Source organism: Cheilinus undulatus, linkage group 10, assembly GCF_018320785.1.
Source record: "Cheilinus undulatus linkage group 10, ASM1832078v1, whole genome shotgun sequence".
NCBI classification, from domain to species: domain Eukaryota; kingdom Metazoa; phylum Chordata; class Actinopteri; order Labriformes; family Labridae; genus Cheilinus; species Cheilinus undulatus.
In genome coordinates, this window is record NC_054874.1 from 10,995,052 (window position 1) to 11,015,975 (window position 20,924).

Sequence of the window (20,924 nt, forward strand, 5' to 3'; positions counted from 1 at the left end):
AAACTAACTAAAATGAAATAGGATTAGGAACAAAATCTCCTTAGTTTCAGTCTTTGACGCTAGCATAATGACTGACATGAGCCTGGTGAGAGTAAACTGAAAATGAAAGAAAAGGCCACAACTAAATAAAAAAACAGAACTATTATAACCTTGCTCCCCTCACATTGAATATGTTCACATGGACCTGAGTATCCTGGTTTCTCTTTGTGTATGCATACGTCTTCAGAAACCGGGATATTCCAGTATCCCGGTTTTGAGAAACCTGGTTTTGCCACCTGGAGAACTCTAAAGGAAAACGGGATACGGTGCCATGTATACACCGTATCCCGTTTTCTGACAGATGTAGACTACCTGCGCAGGCGCGACTTTGATTTAACTTAATTTAACTTCAGATACTTGTAAATACTGTCTGTGTGGCGGAGGAACAGCTGTTCTGCTCTCCCCAGAGAATTAATGTTATTTTAGTTTTCTCCCGTTGTTGGAATGAGATAGATACCATTTCTGCACCGTGATATTTGCATTTAATTGTATTCAACCCAAAAAATAACCGACATTGATCTAATTTTTCTCAAATTGCAAACTCACTTTGTTTTGTGTTGTAAAAATAACATCACAGAAGCCTGCGCAGATATGACTCAGTGATCAGAAGCCAGGATACTAGTTTTTCTCATGTATACAGGGATATGAATAACCGGGTTTCTCTGTGCACATGTAAACCCAGTATCTGGAATATGATAAAAACCAGGATATGGCTCCTAACCAGAATACTCACGTCCATGTAAACACAGTCAGTGAGAGCTCATGGAGACATTAGCTAATGAGGCACATTTTGTTTTTTGAACTAGACTATAAATCAGTTTATTTACAGTGTAAAAAAAACCCCACTTTTTTACATGTGTTGTGTACGTGAATTCTAGTGTTCCTGTGGTCCGTAACTCCCACCTTTCCCTGATCCTGTGACATTTTTCACAGGGGCTAAGGAAAAGTGGATAGGAAAGGACTTAGGAGGTAATTTTTTGGATTTTTCGAACAAACCTGTGGACTCAGTCTGAGCTGTCCATCACATGAATCACTCACTCAGCCAGCTGTGCAGGGTTGCCAGGTCTGCCGTTTTCCTGCAGAATTGGGTTACTTTTAAACGTACTGCCGCGGGTAGATCTTTTTGTCCGCTGGTTGAGCAGACCCATTTTTTATGTCTTGTTTATGAGTATTTAATACCTGTAGCAGAAAAACTACTCTATTTACACTCAAGTACAACTACAACAACCAGCAGAGAGGCAGGAAAACATAGAACATGGCACACAGACATACACGCCACCCACAGAGAAGCAAAATGTCAATATATGCAGTGTGGCAGAGGTTTTACGGTATTATTTTGAATTTCAGGATTGGGTTTGTTTTGGGCTAGTTTTTATTGGCCATTGGGCTGGTTTTGTCACACACACCTGGCAACCCTGCAGCTGCGGGAGCGGATATGCCTCGCATGTGCATCACAACACAGTGTAGGCCTCTAAACCAGTGATGACGGTGTTGCAAAAATCTGTTTCCTGGCAGAAATTTTACCAAAAAAGAGAAGGGAAAAAAAAGAAAAAAAAAAAGAAATTTTACCGGTGATAGTATTAATACCGGTTTACTGCTTACCACTAGTTTGTTGCAACAGCTGCTTAGATACGTGCTTGACTGGGAAGTAAAACACAAGATAAATCCCCTATTAAAGCACTTTAAAAATTCACCTGATTTTAAAGAGCAAAATCCATAAAATACAAAGATGTTTACAAGGTTTCTTATCCAATATAAAGCAGAGTTGATCCAAAAGAAGGTCTGCTCAGGGGTCTGTAGTGATGACTTCCGACAGCCGATCCATGTGTCCATAAGCACATGGTATCACCATATGCTTGGCTTATAAATAAAGTCCCTTCTTAATAGTAGCACCACGTAAAGAAATATAGCACTTTAACTGCCAAATGTAGTGAGGACGAACATATAAATACATTTGTGTACAGTTATTTATTTACATTTTGATGGATGATTATGGATTTCTGCTTACCTCTCTTGCACATGTGGGCCATGTGGATTCGTGACTCATTACTGCCACCTACTGCTCAGGAGCAAGTGGCAAAAATGATTCGCTTCACTGACGTGTTGGCATTACGTTGACTCAACAGTTTATTCATTTTATGCTGAATCATTCTATAATAACATTCATCCTAAAAATGTGATTTAATCATGTAGAAACATGATACCAGCTAGTTGTGTTTTTGAGTGTATATGATCCAGGAAAGGATGCTGAATGTTTTTAAATATTTGCGGTAGGGACAGGGCATGATACAGACAAAAAGAGCGCAACACATCACATGGCCGGCTCACTGATGATCTTCTACCTTTTCTCCCGCTCTGACTGAATCATCAGCTTCAAGCTTTAGTGTGTGCATTTGAGTGTGTGTGTTAGTGTGTGCACTTCATTATGTGTGTCACCTCATCACTTTAATCTGGTAATTGCTCATTAGAAGTGAGATCAGAAGATTATTTTATGCAGAGTTCATCACTTTCTAGTGTAGGTGCACTCTCTTAAATGTCTGTAATATGCAGCGTTCTATGTGTGTGCTTGTGCTGGCGTGCTGTGCAATGAGTAGCAACGCAATGATGCAAGATAACCAGGATAACCGTCTCTGTAAGCCTGCTCTAGTCAGTCAGCCAGGATTAGAAGGCAGAGATGCTGCTGAAGATAAATTAACTTGCATGCGTGACCAAACAGACAAATAGCCTGAAAAAACAGTCAAGGCTTCTCTAGAACAAAGGGGAGGCGAAGCCTACGTTAGTTTGGTGTTTACTGGCTCAGATGTAGAGGAATTTCAATCCTGATTCATTCATTTTAAGCTTTATTTGTGCACTGTTCACGAAAAGTGTTGGATGTTTTACCCTTTTAATGATTTTACAAAGTTATGCCAATTGAATAAAAATATGTAATGCAAAAAAGGTGGCTGCATGAATATTCATCTCTTTCAAGTCCATATTTAGCAGATCATCCTTTGGCTGCAATCACAGCACTGAGTCTGTGTGGCTAGGTCTCAGTCAGGCTTTTACATCTGGACACTTGCTCCATTCTTCTTTGCAAAACTGCAAGCTCTGTCAGGTTGCACAGGTGTGTGAACAGCCCTTTCCAAGTCCAGCCATAAATTCTCTATTAGATTGAGGTCTGTGCTTTGACTCGTCCACTCCAGAACACTGTATGCTTCAGGTCATTGTCCTGCTGGAATATAAATCTTCTTCCAAGCCGTACTTCTCTTGCAGACTCATTAAGATTGCCCTCTAGGATTTTCCTATATTTCCCACATTTATTCTCCACCTTTACAAGCCTTCCAGGGCCGGCTACCGAGGAGCATCCCCACAGCATGATGCTTCCACCTCTGTGCAATGTTTCTTTTCTCTTCCAGCTTCTCTGGAGACTCAGACTCAGTGACAAACAGGGTGGACAGGAGGAGGAATGAGGGATGGAGGGTGGAGAAGAGTGCAGGGTGAGGGAGTTGGGATGTCCTGACTCAGGGATATTTAATCCTCTGTGAGGGGCGAGCGTCTCTCTCCCTCAGTTTGACTTTCGGAGATCAAAGAGGCAGTTCAGATCCTGGTGATCATGAGCGCTCTCCTCCTGAGCGGACTAGAAACACACACACATTCAGCATTTGGGCTGACAAGTGAGGATGTCTGTGGTTGTGGTAATGAGGCAGTGATTGATGCATCTGTACTACACTAAAGTCCACCAGTGTAAGAATACTCTTCCAAAAATTTACTCAGTGTGCAAAAATGGACATCCAAAATCTGCTTCGGTTTTTAGTTGAGTAGTTTTCTTTACAGGTTAACATTTCGTTGAGAATATCTCCCACTTGGCTCATGAGCTTTCTCTTTGACCTGCACCTGATTAACCCTTAGAGCTCACAGCTATTTTTTCCACTATCATGTCTCTTCTGGACTTTTTGTCTGAAAAAGCTTATAAAACATCAACCCGGTGGTGCACAGTCAAGCTCTATACATCTTTTTTTTTTTTTTTTTTTTTTTTTTTTAAGGACAACCTGGGCTTTAGGAATATATCTACAACAATAATGCCACTTGAATTTTAAAAAGGTTATAGGACTCTAAAGACAAAAGAAAAAAACAAATCAGGATTGGAAACTCAGATTCTTATTGATAACACACAGTAAACAATAGTTTAAGCCTTTTCTTTGCACAGACTTGTTCTCCCATCTCTTTGGGACAAAACTGTGAAAAAATAAACATTATGTAACTAATGGTTTTCAAAATATCTACATTCATACAAAAAAGTCCATGCGATTTTTTTACAGTAAGATTCATTTGTGCCGTTCCTCTAAGCAGCAGAAACGCAACTGGTTGACTGCCCCTCCCACAATGCATTGCATGTCAACAAACATGGCACTCGCCACAAAAGAAAGCCAAAGTAAATGATCGAAAATGGGTTAAAAATGGATAAAAAGGCGCTTATTATCAGATGTAACACTGTGGATTTAATCTCCAAAGACCTTGAAAAGTCACCGAAGTTCCGGGCTTGCTAAAACAGTGTCCTTTAGGTTAGTGGTTCCCAAAGTCATGAGATAGTAAAGGGGAGTCGCGGACTCTTTCTGAAACATAAAGAGAAATTTCATATTCTTTAAAATCCTAAATTTTATCTATCATTTTAAAAACAATTGTTAAAATAATATCAAATTTAAATCAAATGGTAGTTATTAAGTGATATTCATGCATAAATACAAGTAAAAGTTACAAAAATAATGTTAAATGCAAGTTTTGTACATGATGCTTTGTGCAGTATCTTGTACTTTATCCCCCTCAAGAGAAGATGGGGGTCTCTGATCTTTGACCCTGTTATTTTGAGGGTCATGGGCTGAAAAATTTGGGAATCCCTGATTGATAGTAGCAAACAAACGGCAAAATGGTCAGCTTTAGAGGAAAAAAAGAGTGTCTATGACTTAGGGTTCAAAAGTTATCAACATTTTTCTAAACTGTGTCACTTATTGTTGTATACGACAATGCTGTCCTCAGAGACCCCAAATAGTCAGCCCAGTTCCAGGCTCACTAGAAAATGTTCTGTAAGAGCTACAAATGCATAGAAGACATGATTCGAAAGGCACAACAGAGAGCTTTCATAGGAAAAACAAGTTAGTGTCCATGACTTATGGTTCAAAAGTTACCAAGCAATTTACAAAGGGGTGTTCCTGCGGCACAAATCCATGCCATGTGAGCTCTGAGGTTTAAACAAGGACATCTGGGCCCTCATTTATCAAACGTGCGTACGACAGAAAAAGGGTGTGGGTAAATGATGTGACGCAGGTTTTAAAGTTCCCGAATATTTTAATAATATCTAAAAGGAGTGAATATGATTAAGATTCATACTTTTCCCTTTCACTCATGCCCCTTTTATTGTCCTAGTCTAAATTTTAAGGTTTCAGTCAACTTTGAGAGAATATTGGGGCAATTTACGGAAATTATGTCATTGTGGTGTAACCAAAAGAATTGGTACTAAAAATATCAACTTTTTTGAAAACGGTGAAAATCCCAGCAAAACCCTCTATAAACTAGTCTGACATAATTTTATATTTGTGCTAACGAATATCAGATGAATGTTTTGAAAAAATATTGTTTTGTGTATTTTTGATAGTTTGGGGAATCTTTCAAGTTCGGTTGACTTCCTAAAATGTCAACATGGTGTAACCACCACTCAAGAGGCCATTTTGCTAATATTTTCCAAAAAGACATTTTCAAAAGAAATGATGTCAAAGAAATCAACATCTGGTGATCATAACTGGTACAGCTCAAGGTTGGTATCTCTGATTAAAATCTGATATAATCAGACATTTCTAGGGCATGTTAAGGAATGCCAGTGATCATATGTCAAATGGTATGACCCAAGAAAAATGCCTATATTTCCTGATCTTTGTAAAAACTATTATTCAAATTAAAAGTACTCTTTGAAATCTTTATACCAAAACCGCAAGCTTCCATAGGTGTCTGTGATAATGCCTGTTAAATTTGATTTTAGAGTGAAATGTCAAATGGTGTAACCGGTTAAAATTCTGGTCTGGACTGTTGACCCAGAGAACACTTTGAGGAACTCCTTATTCTACCTGGAGGTCCTATAATCAAGTCCCTCAAGGGATCATGTGGGAATACCATGGGAATATGACCCTGGGGCTGTTGCTGTGAGCCATCCTTTCTCTCATGTTAAAAATTATGGCTGGGTCAGAAATCACTCCCTGTTTACTAAATAGTGCTATTTAGTGAATACACTAATTTGTAGTGGTGTCCACATTCTGAGCGAGCATTGTTATTCATTAATTAGTATTTTTATTTTTGTGAAAATATGTCACATTCAGTAACAGTTGTCAGTGAAATTCTATCGATAATTTTGATCCTCAGCTGTTGTAATGGAAATCTACGAGCTGTTGTTGCTAAGTGTTAAGACATTGTGAGATGGCGATGACATCATTTGTCATAGTGTACGAAATCATTTTAGTGTTTTGCAGTTGAGTCCACTATATAGTCTATTATATACAGCTCAAAAAATAAATAAATGAATAAACAAATCCATAAAATCAGTTCAGTTGATCTTTTTGAATATTCTGTGCGATGTCAGTATCAAATTCTTAAAGACCCTGTAAAGTGAAATCCATAATTTGTGTTTTAACTCACTCAGATATGTTGGAATATGGTTGCTGTAAACGTGTGACTGAATTCTGGATTTAGACCATTAGAAAGTTTTTCACCTCTTTTCTGGCTTGGTTTCATGTGGGTGGGGCCAATATGTGGGCTCATGATGTCACGAGCTCACAGTGGGGAACGACTCCACCCCTCTAACACAACAATATAAAACCGCAGAGCAGTTCATCTCAGTACAGTCTGTCACTGCCTTCATTGAAACTTAACAGTAAGTTAAAGGTGCAGTGTGTAGAAATTGGAATTTTAGCGACATCTAGCATTCAGATTTTAGAATGAGCCCATCTGTCACCAAAACATCACATCACTAAGCGACGACAGCCTGTGAAGACCAAAAAGGATCGTGAGCCAGACATCATTTACAGCAGTGACGAGGTGAGGGTTTATTCATTCATTTGTGTAACCATTATTTTTATAGATTATAGGTCAGTCTTCTTCTCCCCCTGCCTTCCAGGTAGATTTCAGGACCGACGGGCAGGTTCGTATTTAAAAATCGCGTTTTGCACTTTCTGTCCCCAAAACGTTGCCGTAGACAACATTGCGGTTCATTATGTCAGCCTCCATGAGCATGACCTGCGGTAATGTAAATTTAAAAAGCTTTTTTCTAATTTTGTAAAAAGAAAACGAAAGTTTTAGGGGATGATTGTACAATTATTTCAACATACTTCACATAAATATATAAACATTTTATCCCATTTACACCGTTTCTGTTCGGCGAAATGCTGCCAACTTCTACACAATGCACCTTTAAATGCTGTTTTTCTGTTCATTGTGAGGTTAATTTCCCAGATCTATCAGCCACAGTGGTCTATGGATCATTTAAATCATCGTAACAGAGATTTGAGCCAGAAAATGGATTTTGTCTCTTCTTCTAAGGTCAATGAAAGTGCTTCTTGCAATTCATGTCGTAGCATTAATTAAACCTGAGAAGATTGTATTTCTCCTGAGTGGGCGCGGCTTCAGCTCATTCGAAAGACACGCTCACACTATCCTGGAGCAGATTTTACTGCCTCATTTTTCATGATTTTGAGTCTTAATTTTATAGACTTAGAGATGTTTTAGTTGACTGAAATTTGACGTAGGGGTTTAAACACAGTGATCTGTCATACAACAAACCTATATTTATTTTCACTTTACAGGGTCTTTAAACAAACATGGCTTTTAACCATATAAGAACACCATGGTCAGGTGGTGTAACCGCTCTGTGTCATTTGGTATAACCACTATTCATCAAAATATTAAAACAAACAGAAAAAAGATTATGGCATAGAAAGAGCTATTCTATCACAAGGGGATCAAATGGTGTTTTACCTTTTTTGCAAAACTTGCCACCAGTTATTTAGAAAATGGAGATTATTTTAGGCATGTGTCCCCAGCTCAATATTAAAAAAATGCATTAAATTTAAATTCAAGGTTCTTGGATAAAATCTATTTCCATGTGATATTTAAGGGTGAGTTACTTGTTTACATGAGTACCCTTGAATACACCTCAGGTATATAGAATATGAAATAGTTGCAATTCTTTCATGGATACACCATTTGACATTTTCAGCTGATTTTAGTCTAACTTTTTGACAAAAAATGTAAAAAATTGTATTTTAAAGTACCTGAAACCAACCAAAATACAAAATTTACATTCTAACAAACCTAATGCATGCTTTAGAAACTACTTTTTGGGAATTTTTTTTTTTTCATCTTGCCAACCCTTTCTACAGTAATTTTCACACACAGGGCGGCATCCGTTAATCTGGACACGAGTGGCGAATATGCTCAGAAAAGGCAGGTCACGGATCGTACGCATGTTTTCACCAGCAGTACCAATGATATGAAAACATGTGTACGATCAGACAACAGACTATTTTATCTTTTGGCGTTAACTTATCACCCATTCCAGTATAAGTCCACGATATTATTGCTTCCGCTGTTGGGTGAGTACATTAGGAAGTTAAAAGGTTAATATTTGCTTAAAGGATGTGTAGTTTTATGTAAAGTTCTTTGGCTAAATGTCCTAAAAAGTTGATTTTTTTCTTGCCAGTGGTCCCTGACTTGGTGACCCTTTGTTCTCGCTGCAAGATGAGACATAATGCTGATAGAGTGATGATTTACGATTGGGAGTCCATGTATTGTATTGTGTTGTATTTTGAAGGAACTGGATATTCTACACTTTTGACATCCTGTTTGGAGCTTCCTGATTGATGGGGAATTGACGCGGTTTGTCAGCAGCAGATGCTGAAAATAGACTTGCAGCATCAGAAGCGGTCTCTCACAAGCTTAAATCTACGCTTTGCTGGTTGGACAGGTCTGGAGAGGCTGGAGGGCTGGTCCAACAACTCTTTATCAGGGATTGCATGGCTTGGATGGGCTGGGGCATTGAAGTGAGGCCTGGGTTTCTTACTCTGAGTCTCGGGCTCATGGCTGTGAGGTCTCTTGGTGCCTTGAGAAGGACCAGAGTTTACCTCTTCCACTGAAGGACCTGGTGAGGACTCAGAATAGGTACTCTTCTCTTCTAATTTACACTTCTTGGCTAAAGTTTGGGGCTGTGGAAAAACTGGTCTCTTTGTACCCTGTCTTGCCATGTTGGTTGATGTGGGCACTGTGGACTTCGCTGGTCTGAACACATTTTTTCCTGGCTCAGGAAGGTTACAGGTTTGGTTTTTCCTCAGGATGTACTGAGATGATAAGGTGACCCCATTCTCAGTCATCCTGGTTCTCTTTGCCAGGTTAAATACATGTGATCTGAGGGGTTTGAACACACTGTGCATGTCCACTATTGTACGCTGATACTGGTCCATATTGAGGACAAGTCCGATCAGCCAAAATGTGGTGCTTTTTCCATCTTTACTTACAGGAGCAGGGTAGGGCTCCGGGTTAACATGGGCCTGAGAAATGTACAGATTCTTCTCCAGGGTTCCCACCAGGAGTCTGATTTTTGACTCCAATAGGCCAGCCCATTTAAAATGTTGTGCTTCTGTAGGTGAAGTGAGCTACAGCTTAATATAATGCTCATACTGATCCACAAACTTTGATGTTTGGAAGAGTGCAGACCAGTTTTCTTTGTCTTGCTGGATGGCTTCAGTGATGATGTATCCCCTCTTAATTTCCTCCTTAATGACATCTAAGGTGGAGCGGGATACACTGTTGGTGGTGTTCTGCTGTGGGAACGCTGGGATGATGATGGGCATCAGGTGGGTACGGTCAGCTACGTTATCCTTTGGATTCCAAACAGGGAGGCTGGAACCATGGTTAGCTATTTTCTTTATCATTATTGGGTCTGGCCATTCCCACACATTGTACAATCTGAAAAATTTGTGCACCAGAGTGGATGCTGTGGCATTTGGGTACAGCTGACAAATTCTTGCCACCAGTATGGCCCAGGAAACTCCGCCAAGGAAGCCCAGCTTATTGGAGTAAATGTTACGCCGTTTGGCCCACAGTTTGATGGCTCTCAAAGCCAGCCGAAATGTGGAAACGTTTGGCTCATTTCTGAGGATTTCTTCTGTGACTCGATAGCCATTGAGACTCCTCACGCATTGCAGGTCATTGCCCTGCAAAAACTTGTCACCAAGGAGGTTGATATTTTCTGGGACACTCCCCTGAGGCACACGGGCATAGACTAAGTCCATCGCAATCCCATCAAAGGTCAGCTGGATCACTGGAACAAAGGCGTCTTCAATAGCCAGTAGGTTTTTGTCCTCTCTTTGGGCTTTAAGCTTCTCATAGAAAGAAGTGAAAAACTCCTTCCTCTCCAGAAATCCAGGACCAACACAAAGGGCATCAATATCTGCACCTTTAGCGTGAGCTCCCAGATGATAGGAGCCAAATGGGAATACCTTACCTCCAACTTTGTCTTTTACCTCTTCAGGTAGGTTCATACGTTTAGGAGGGACTCCCGCTTTTTGACAGCTTTCTCTCTGTGCTGAAGCTCCACATTGTCCTCAAAAATTCTACAGGACTTCAGCTCATCAACCAACTTTTTGGTCCTGACCAAGTCTTTTTCTTCAACAGTTCAAAGGCCATCGTATAGGATTATTGCATGGTTGCCATGGCAACACAACATGCAAGCTCAGCAGTGGCTGGACAACATTCACCTTGATGTCTTTAAACCATTTCTGTGTAGCTTTCACCGTATGCTTCAGGTCATTGTCTTGCAGGAAAATAAATCTCCTCCCCAGCAAAAGTTCTCTTACAGACTGAATGAGACTGTCCTGTAGGATTTTCTTATATTTTGCTGCATTCATTCTTTACCTTTAAAATCCATCCAGGGCCCACTGCCTAGAAGCACCAACACAGCATGATGCTGCCACCACCCTGCTTCACAGTGGGGATGGTGTGTTTGTGGTGATGTGTAGTTCTTGGTGTCTGCCAAACACAGCGTCTTTTGTCTTCATGGTGTAATGGTAGTCTGGAATTCTGAATAACCAGTGACTGGTTCTTCCAGACACTGTAAACAATTACTTGAGACACATTCAATGCACTCATGTGATCCAATTTCACTAATTGTGAGACTATTAGCACCAGTTGGCTGGACCTCTGTTGAATTAGGTCAGTAACTTTAAAAAGGGTGAATATGCAGTCACTTAATTTACATTACAAAATTGTATTACTTAATTGTAATACTTGACATAAATTTGTAGATATCTATTTTCACTTTGATATGGAAGGGGTTTTTTAGTTTTATGCCAAAAAAGTGGAATTATATTGACCATAATTGGTTTATAAAATCAATAAAAGGGGGTGAATACTTTTTATAGGCACTCGTAGGATGGGTTTATGTCTACAGTGGTAAAAGCATTATGGTATTAGTATGCACAAGCATTTTTGATAATAGACTGATAATGCAAATAATAACATCTTCGAATGGCCACTTTAGTAAGCTGTTCAGCTGCTCATTAATACAAATATCTTATCAGTCAATCACATAGCAGCAGTTCATGTGCTCAGGCATTGATGTGCTGAATTTCAATCTGAGCATAAGAATGAAGGTAAAAGAGAACAGGTAAAGGAGTTTTTGCTGAATGAAATTGAGAGAGCCAGTATTGGTAATTAAAAACATTGATGTTAAGCAGCTTTTTGGTTGGCCACTCACAGGATTTTCAAATCTTAAATGCAAACACTAGAGAACTCTACCAGACAGTGAGACCATACACCTGCTGTTTGTAGAAGCAATCTTCAACAGGATTTAAGAGGAAAAACAAACACTGATGATGGTACAGGTCTTGGCTGGCTGTCCAGGCATGGGTTACAGTTATAGCAAAAATTAAAAAATCGAGGAATAGAATATGGGCAAATCCTGGCTGATGTTTCTTTGTGTTGAAGGGCTGCAGACCATACATCTTTGATGGCATAAACATAGTCATTCAGTAGCATTCGTGAAATAACCGAATTGCAACCATTACAGGCTGAGAAACATTTCACTTCCAAACAGGAAAAGTTTTAAGTATTTACACAGTGTCTCGCTTTAGCTTAGTTAGCTTTAGCGAAAGCTAACATAGCTATGGTAGTAATTTACGTTACTAAATAAGCCAACGCAGCCAAGTTAGCTTTAGCAACTTGGGCTTTAGCTAACATAGCTAAAGCTAATGTAGCTAAGTAGATAATGTACCTATGTGGCTTACAATGCTGCTTTGTTAGCTTAACTTTAGCTGCTTAGCTATGTAGCTATGTTATCTATAGCTAAGTTAGCTTTGGAAATGTGAACTTTAGCAAATGCAGCTACATTGATTACAGATACACAGCTGATTTTTTTGTTTAGCTTTAGTAGCATTAACTACACAGCTCTGTTTCCTATGTAGTTCGCACAGCTGTTAGATCTACATAAGCTACGCTGGCTGCATTGAAGTGTTTTCATGAATGATGAGCTCTTTTCCTCTAAGCCAGGGGTGTCCAAATTTTTTCCAGTGGGGGATACAACCAGAAATATATCAGGATGGTGGGGCCACTTTCATTTACCCACAATGAGGATACGAAAGTTGGCTAAAATGGCTATTTAATGGCCGACAAGGCAAATAGCCAATCATTTTGAGGATTTTGGTGTGGCCAGTCAGATTTTAAGGGGCCCTGGTCAGCCCAGATACCACTGGAGCGTCATTGGTGCTGCTTTTGCTGCTGTAATCATATTAAATCAATCAAGTAAATCAAGATGTAATTATGACTTTGGTTGCCAACATGTTTACCATTTACAGTGTTGCCTCAGGTTAGTCAAGAAAAACAAACTTGTCCTGTCAAAATGTTTGTTTACAGAATAAGCATTCTTTTAATTTCAAGAATCTGTTTCAGGGCCAATCAAAAATCAGCCAGTAGGCCTCATTTTGCCCCCGGGCAATAGTTTGGACACCCCTGCTCTAAGCAGACTGTTTACTCGGCTTTATTAAACATTTTGTAATCAGCTTTTGCAGGTACAGTTTTTAACTTTTAACTTCTGTTATCCCAACCGAGACCTTAAGTATTACTTTAACCTAAAACTGAAGTTTAATCATTTGATTTTATTCCGTCATCTCTGTCTCTGTCAGAGATGACGTCTCTGATGAACAGTCTGTGAGAGTGGCCATCAGAGACAAACGGTTTGCAGCCAGACTGTTTAGGAGCTGTAGGAGCTGTTTGGAGCTGTACGCAACATCCGCTTTGTGATGCTACCTCATCTGCTCGTTCTCAGTGGTTGTTGTGAATATTCCACTGGATACAGTCTGACCCAGAATCATAAATATCAAACATGTTTGATATAATGATTCAAAATTGGAGAGGCTCCAATGCAGAAGGAAGCAATAAAACACCACAAACCTGAGGACTTTTTTGACAAAAAGTCATTGTGGTGACCCTCAACTCAGGACACATCTTCTGTTCAGTAGAGGGGGTAAATCTTGCCTAAAGTCAGTCTTAGAATCATGTAGTGCATGGTCTTAGATTCACTTTAATATTTATAATAATGATTACAGGCTGTTATTGAAAGTTGTTGCAATTGAAGTGCAGATATATGACAAAGATAATCTTCTGGACTCGGGTTGCATTTTGTTGATTTAAGGGCAGCACAGCCCTTATCTTCTTAACAATATTACAGCAAATGGAATCTGTGCTCTGTAATTTAGATGTTTGAAAATGTCATCGAGACACCGCAGGGTTGGCTGGTATCGGTGATGTGTTGTCCTGTCTGTGAAAGTGTCTAGTGGGCATGCCTGTGGACCAACTGTGACAGGAAACAGTTTGTGTGCTGCAGTGATGGAAGTGGCGATGTGGAACAATCTGATGAAATGATTTCTGTTTCACCTCCTCCAGCTAGGTCACAGCATCCCTCGCGGACCAAAACCAATCTCAATAATTTTTTTTTCCTCTTTTTGTCACTCTCTCTCTGTCATTTTTTCCCCTCCTGCTATCTTTACCTCCGATGACATCTCCAGTGTAAGACCTTAGCGGGGATATGTGACCACATCATCTCTCTGTCGTCGGACTCTCTGGTCTCTCAGTCTGCCCATCTGGAGGTGGTCCACCTTACCAGCATCATGCCCAATGAAGGCTTGGTAAGGACACACACACTTCCACCAGAGCTTTAAATGTATATAGTAAAATGGCAGCATGCATCACATCACACATTTTATCTTTTAGTCAGGCGTCTTAGTTTATTTGCTTGTGTCTACACCAGAGAAACTTTATAAGGTCATTGCATGCCGTGTTGTGTTTCCAAGCTTGTTAAACTGCCCCTTTAAAATTAATATAGCTTTACATTTTCTGGCTAGGTCGAGTCTAAACCCCCAAAGGACAAACCTGAATAAGTCTTCATAATTATCAGAACAGCTATTTAAACTTTTTAGACTGTTTTCACAAGTTTCCTCTCAAAACAGTGAACAGTGTTTTCACATAACCCTGGTCCCAAAGTCTCCCCAGTGCACAGGACTAATAATTGATTATGCAAGGTGTATAAATATGCAGAGCCTTCCATTTGCTTAGCTATTCCTTATTCATTGTTATGGGAATTCACTGGGTCAAAAGGTATAATTTTAATGTTGTTGCTTTTTAATTTTAAACTGAGTTGAATCTTTAGAGGAAAGTTTTGACTTGAGAAAAGGAAAAATGCATTTTAAGACAGCAGAATCAGATTGAATGGTGTGTGAAAACTTGAGGGATTTTGGAAGGTAAAGCTCTGCTATCGTCAAACAAGAATGAGAGATAATCTTCTGTAGAAGTTTTATTAGTTTATAATGACGCTTAATGAGTGTCAAAGTACCAACTCTCCAAAAAGAGTCAAATCAAGAAACTGTGATGTGGACCCATAGAGACACTGTTAAAGTGTTGGTATTAGCTCTGACAGTGTAAATCACTCAAGTAGAAGTAAAGTTACTTTAAATAAAATTTACTGAAGTAGAAGTCAAAGTACTGCTCCAGAGATCTACTCAAGTAAAAGTAAAAAGTTAGTCATTTAAAGTTTACTCAGAGTATTGACTACTGTGTAGCTACTTGTGATCCCCACTAGAGATGAGTCGGTTGCAAACTGTTCTGCCACAGCCGACAATTTAAAGACACTTCCTCATTGATATAAGTGCTGTGGTTGACTTGACGTGTATGCATAGGTGCATGTGTTTCTGGGTACCACTTTTAACCAATGAGATGTGATAACAGAAAAGCAGGAGGGGAGGGGGTGTGATGTTGCTCAGTGCTCCGCAGTATTAATTTTGGTAGCTATTTTTAATTTTAGTCTTAGTTTTAGTCTTTAAATGAAATGCATTTTAGTTTACTAACATTTTAGTCATTTCTATCCTTTTAGTTTTAGTAAAAGTCGTCACATTTTAGTCTTTACTTTTAGTCCAAGCATTTGTTTTCTTGCCTTAATCTGGTACCATATCATGGTAGTGTGTTCTCTGCACCCTGCTAAACCTGGGGTCCCTGCTCTTAGCTGAGAGGCAGAATAGCTACAGCTGCATTATTTTTTGACAGATTTACCCACAGTAGAGAAATATCACGGATTCTGAAGGTCTGATGAAAACTAGATTACATTTTAGTCAAGTTTTAGTCATCTTGACGAAAACTAAACTTAGTTTCTGTAAGTTTTAGCCATCACAGATCTATTTTTGTTAGTCTTACCTCCAATTTCCACATAAAGCGACAGCGCCGCGAACCACCGGCGAATTGTACTGCGGAGCACATCGCTCCCTCTCTAGTCTATCAGAGCAGTTCCACAGCCAGCGCTCTAGACCGGCAGCAGCGCGTTCCTGGACCAACACATTCGAGATATGCTGTAGGCCTACTTTCAGCGCCAGCCGCTGCCAAACCACGTCAATACCCGTCAATCAGAAAGCTCCAGAAGAGGAGGTCACAGGCGTAGGATTTCCCTTTATTTCAAAATACAACACAATGCACAGACTCCCGATCATAAATCATCACGATATCAACATTACGTCTCATCCTGCAGCTAGAGCAAAGGGTCACCGAGAGGTCAGTGGGTCACAGAGCTACAACGGCGCCATTGATGAGAAAAAAGTTAACTTTTGGGGATATTTAGCCAAAAAATGTTACATAAAACCACAGATCCTTTAAGCAAACATTAACCTTTTAACTTCCTAATGTAGTCACTCAATGGAGGAAGCAATAAGAATATAAATATACTTGAGTAAAAGTAAAAGTAGTGACTTTACAAAGTACTTTAAAAAGTACAAGTACACAAAAAGCTACTCAGTTACAGTATCTTGAGTAAATGTAATGTTACTTCCACCCATGGTTAAAAGGATGGTAAATTCTGCTACAATCTGTTTTTATCACTTCATTTCAAAATAAAAGCCCCATGATTACGATTACCCTTGAAGGACTTGCAAATTCTGAGTCAAAAGGTTTTTGATGATCTTACTAGTTTTAAAATGATACATTTTAATAAAATGTGTTTATTTCACAGATTTCAGCAATAAAGTTATGCCAAAGTATTCTAGATTGAATTTCTCAGAATTAAAATGCCATTTTTAAAAGGGTAAAGTTTGTTTACTCAGATGGTTGCCTGACATTTTTAAGGTTTGAGATGCCAAAATATTAAGTTAATTATATTATTCAAATATATAGAAAATGTTTTCAAACAAAGTAGAACAAATGGATTTATGCTATGAGATATTTTTATTCTAAAGGAAATATTAGATTCAGAAAGGAAAATATGTACATGTCATTGACCCATGTCTTTAATGAAACTCGATCACTGACCGCTGTTCTCTGTTTCTCTCAGCCTGCAGTTGCTTTGGGTTTAAAATTTGACAGTAAATTCATTTAACTCTCAAAACATTTATACTTTCAGTACTATCCAAAATAAACGTAATGTTATTTTATTATATTTTAGCTGAGAAAGTATCAAAAGTTTTAATAACCCTAACAAATTCAATAACAGAATGTAGGAATTGAATTTCTCCTTGGAGGATTACACAAAGTCACAGTCTGGCCCAGAAACATCAAAATCAAGTTTCATTGTGTTTGTCCTCTATTTTCAGTGTCATACTGAATTCTGTTTGTTCTCATGTTTCAGGGGATGTATATCAAATCGACATATGATGGACTCCATGTCATCACAGGAACCACAGAGAATGTGAGTTTTTGTTTCATTCAGTCAGAAGCTTGAAATCCGACACCCACACCCTAAATTAATCTCAAAATGCACTCTTAATGTCCCCTTCTTCTGCTGTTTTTGCCTCTGCAGTCTCCAGCAGACCAGTGTAAGAAGATCCATGCAGGGGATGAGGTGATCCAAGTCAACCATCAGACAGTGGTGAGTCTGACGGCATCCAAACGCACCGTCCATGTGTTTCCACTGTAAATGCATACAGCAAACTGCCTTTTGTGCTCCATTCTGTGCTGTGTTGAGGAAATGTCAAGGTACATGATGTCTGCTACCACCACCACCACCACTGCCGCCATGGTGCTTCCTGTCCTGTGCCTGTGTCGCTATCTAGGCTAATTAGACCTGCTTCGGGAGCAGATTATAGAACAGTAGTTACAAGACCTTTGTTCAGTCCGGTGTGATTGTCAGCTAACACTTTTCTGGAATTGGTTCCCATTGTCGGAGTTAAAGCCCTGAAGGAGGCGCCTGACTTGAGATGTGAACTCATGTTCCACTTTCCGACTTGAATAAGTTGTATTTCTGCCTTCAACTCATCGCATCAGAGAGAAGCGCCAAAACGGGCAGCCATTTTAAACAGAGCAGTGCCTTGTGAGAGAAAGTGATTGAGTGCGCTGTTCTTTCAGCTCTGACACAAACGATTTGTTCCAGCTTTATTTGAGATTTCCAAAGGGGGGAGAAAAAAGGTTTCATCTGTTTGTAGATGTCTTTTACAGGCTTTTTTCTCCCTATAAGTATTTCCTCGTTTGTCTTGATAGGTGCCGTTCATGTGAAAGCGTACATGCAGGCGCTTGGGAGCAGCGTTGATTGATGCATGAGGGATCCGCGTGTTATCTTTCCCCTTCTCTCTCCTCGAGGTGACAGTGCAGATCGTACCCCGCCAGGCTCACAGCTCCAACCCCTCATTACTCCCACAGCTAGACCCTCACCACTCTGATCCCTCACCCTGGGGGAGGAGATAAGCAGGGGGGAGACAGAGGTGTGTGTGTGTGTGTGACGGGGTTGAAATAATCAGGGGATGCTGGGAAGTCGCAGAGCTGGGAGAGCAGGGAGGAGGAAGCAAAGAGGGATTTAGGGAGGAGAGGAAGCTGATGAAAGAAGAAGTGGGGGCTAAATCAAGCAGCTGAGGAAGGAAGATGGATACAGTTGACCATCAAACTCTCTGTCAACATCTCAGCTGATAAGTTTATCCAGCCAGAGTCCATATTCAAAAATTAGATTAGCGTGAGTATTGAGTGAACAAATTCTATTACATTACAGCATCATCATGTAGGCCTAACCCACGTATTTAGCTACAGCGCTGCCTTCATGTCTATGCATGAGCTTCTGTTTGAGAACCACTTCAAAACAGGGCTTGCAGTTTTTAGCTCAGATTCTCTTTTGAGGTAAAATATGGAATTTGCTCAAAAACAAACTGATTGTTTGAAGAGGCAACATAATTATGTGGAGGTAATAGCATCTGGGAAAATAATGAAGACCCCGGGGATTTGAAAAAGCACCTCAGCAGCAGTTTATGTTCTATTATTATTATTTTTGGTAGGTTTCCCTGTTTCTCTCTGTTATCTGCATATTTGCATTACAGAGCACTTTAAAACCGGCCTGGTTAGATTTGTGTTTACTGGTAATATACACGCCTTGCTGTCCACCAATGTGGTGGATGGAAGTTTAGCATGATGAAGGCACAGCACAGTTCACTCACAGGTCAGTCAATTCAGCATTTAAAACGAATTTTCTGTGTAATGCTAGGGCTCATACATTAGCTGTATTTTGCAAAATAAATGCTTTAAACTTTGATTTATTTTTGAACATTTTTTAATTTAGAAAATTAGCTCACAGGCTCTCAGAGTGGAGTGTTAGATGAGAAGATTGCCACTGTTTCCAATCTCAGTACCCATCACTTATCATTGAATAATTATACAGCCTCTGGGAGCTGAAGCTAGTTTTTTTTAATGTGGCCTGGCTTATTTTGATAAGCAATTAAAGAGGCAGCCTTTCCTCTGCACTGGTTGCAGCTTACTGCTTTAAATTTAGAGGCAAGATTTGAATTACAGCTCCAAAACAATATCTACAGGAGAAAACACTTTTTCACTTATGCATTCCTGAAAATTTTTCAATAATTTTAGGTGGGTTGCACCTGAAATCCACCTTTTCCTCATAGCAGGAGACTACAACCAAACTTATGCCATGCATTTACACACATTATCATCCTTTCTGGGTATTTTGATACCCAGATGCACCTTAATGTGTACCAATTAAGATTTTAGATCCGATAGCTCCGACTGGAGGTGATCTGAGATGCTTTCATCTGGACTGGTTTGGTAAAAGACCCGTACTTTCACACATTAAAGACCGCCACATTAACTGGTGTGAGCTAAAGTAGTCTGGCAGGAAGCAAAAAGTATGGTTTCATCATCATCATCAACCTTTATTGAAATCTGGAGTATCATTGAGGTTTCCCTCATTTATAATGATGTTAAATTACAGAATTAAAACAGTACAATTACACTTCTTTGAGACTTTACCCAGAGAAACAATCACAAATTGAAGTGAAATAATTTGAAATAATTGACTCAGAATGTCTCAGAATGAGAGTGTCAGACTTAAGCATGTGTTGTGAAAGATTCCCCGTCTTTACAGACTTTCCCTGTTCAGAGTAAACCCACAGGGCATGAAACATTAGACAGTCAGTTGAGCGAGTTTAGGGTTGAGTCGACCAGTTTAGCATAGATGTTATATAAGATGGTGTGCATCCAATCCAATCCAATTGATTTATAAATAAAGGTCATACAGGTGTTTATTTCTCTGTACCAGAGAAGACAAACCAACTCAATGTAAACAATAAACAATGTTTATTTTAATAAATAATGTTGCAGTATGGAACTGGAGTGGAACAAAATACATGACCTTGAAGAGAGACAGTACAAAATGGAGACATTTCACACCGCATTTCCCCACAATTACCGGTAAACTTTTGCCAATTTCCAGAAATCTTGCAAAATTACCTCAAATGAGTGGGAAAAGCTGTTTGTTATTGCGCAATTATGAGATGAATGACTTGAAATATTGAGCAAATGTATAAATTTTCCTATAGTAAGAAATAATGTACTGATGCATGTTCACCAAGGACCTTTTCAAAGACTTTTTGGCTCTTTTTTTTTTTCTGGACCTGCTTTTGGGTCCCGACCTACCAGTTTAGCACCACTGATATAGACTGTAAACAAACAGGGTCCAGAACTGGGACCTGGGGAACACCTTTTGTGGTTGGTAAAAGTTCAGACTGAATATTTCCTGCTCACACAGGTAGTTCTGGAACCGTCAAAGCCAGTATTACTTATTGTTTGTACGAGAAGCCCGTGGTCCACACTCGAGACAAAGAGAATGACACAGATAATAGCAGGTGATAAAGCTGAGTCAGATATACAACACATAAATGTGAATGTTTTCCTTTATTACAACCCTACGCGTAGTTCAACAGCATCACATTACCAACAGAGGACTGAAAGAGCAGTAAACAGAAAACACAGCGGTTTATTTACATGCACAGAGGCTGCACTGGTTGCCTGCATACAGTCTGCGGTTGTGCACAGATTGCAGGGAATAAAAATCACCACCCACTCTGGGTCAC

The 20,924-nt window shown here is 39.5% G+C and overlaps 1 protein-coding gene across 3 annotated transcripts in view; it reads left to right on the plus strand.

The window, feature by feature from the left end:
• Positions 1–20,924, plus strand: part of si:ch211-26b3.4 (connector enhancer of kinase suppressor of ras 2) — a 112,497-nt gene that overhangs the window by 50,495 nt on the left and 41,078 nt on the right. For all 3 annotated transcript variants that reach the window (XM_041796866.1, XM_041796867.1, XM_041796868.1), the window contains exons 6-8: positions 14,115–14,234; positions 17,210–17,269; positions 17,381–17,449. In XM_041796866.1, coding sequence (XP_041652800.1) covers positions 14,115–14,234; positions 17,210–17,269; positions 17,381–17,449 — 249 coding nt within the window. The remainder of the gene's footprint in view (positions 1–14,114; positions 14,235–17,209; positions 17,270–17,380; positions 17,450–20,924) is intronic.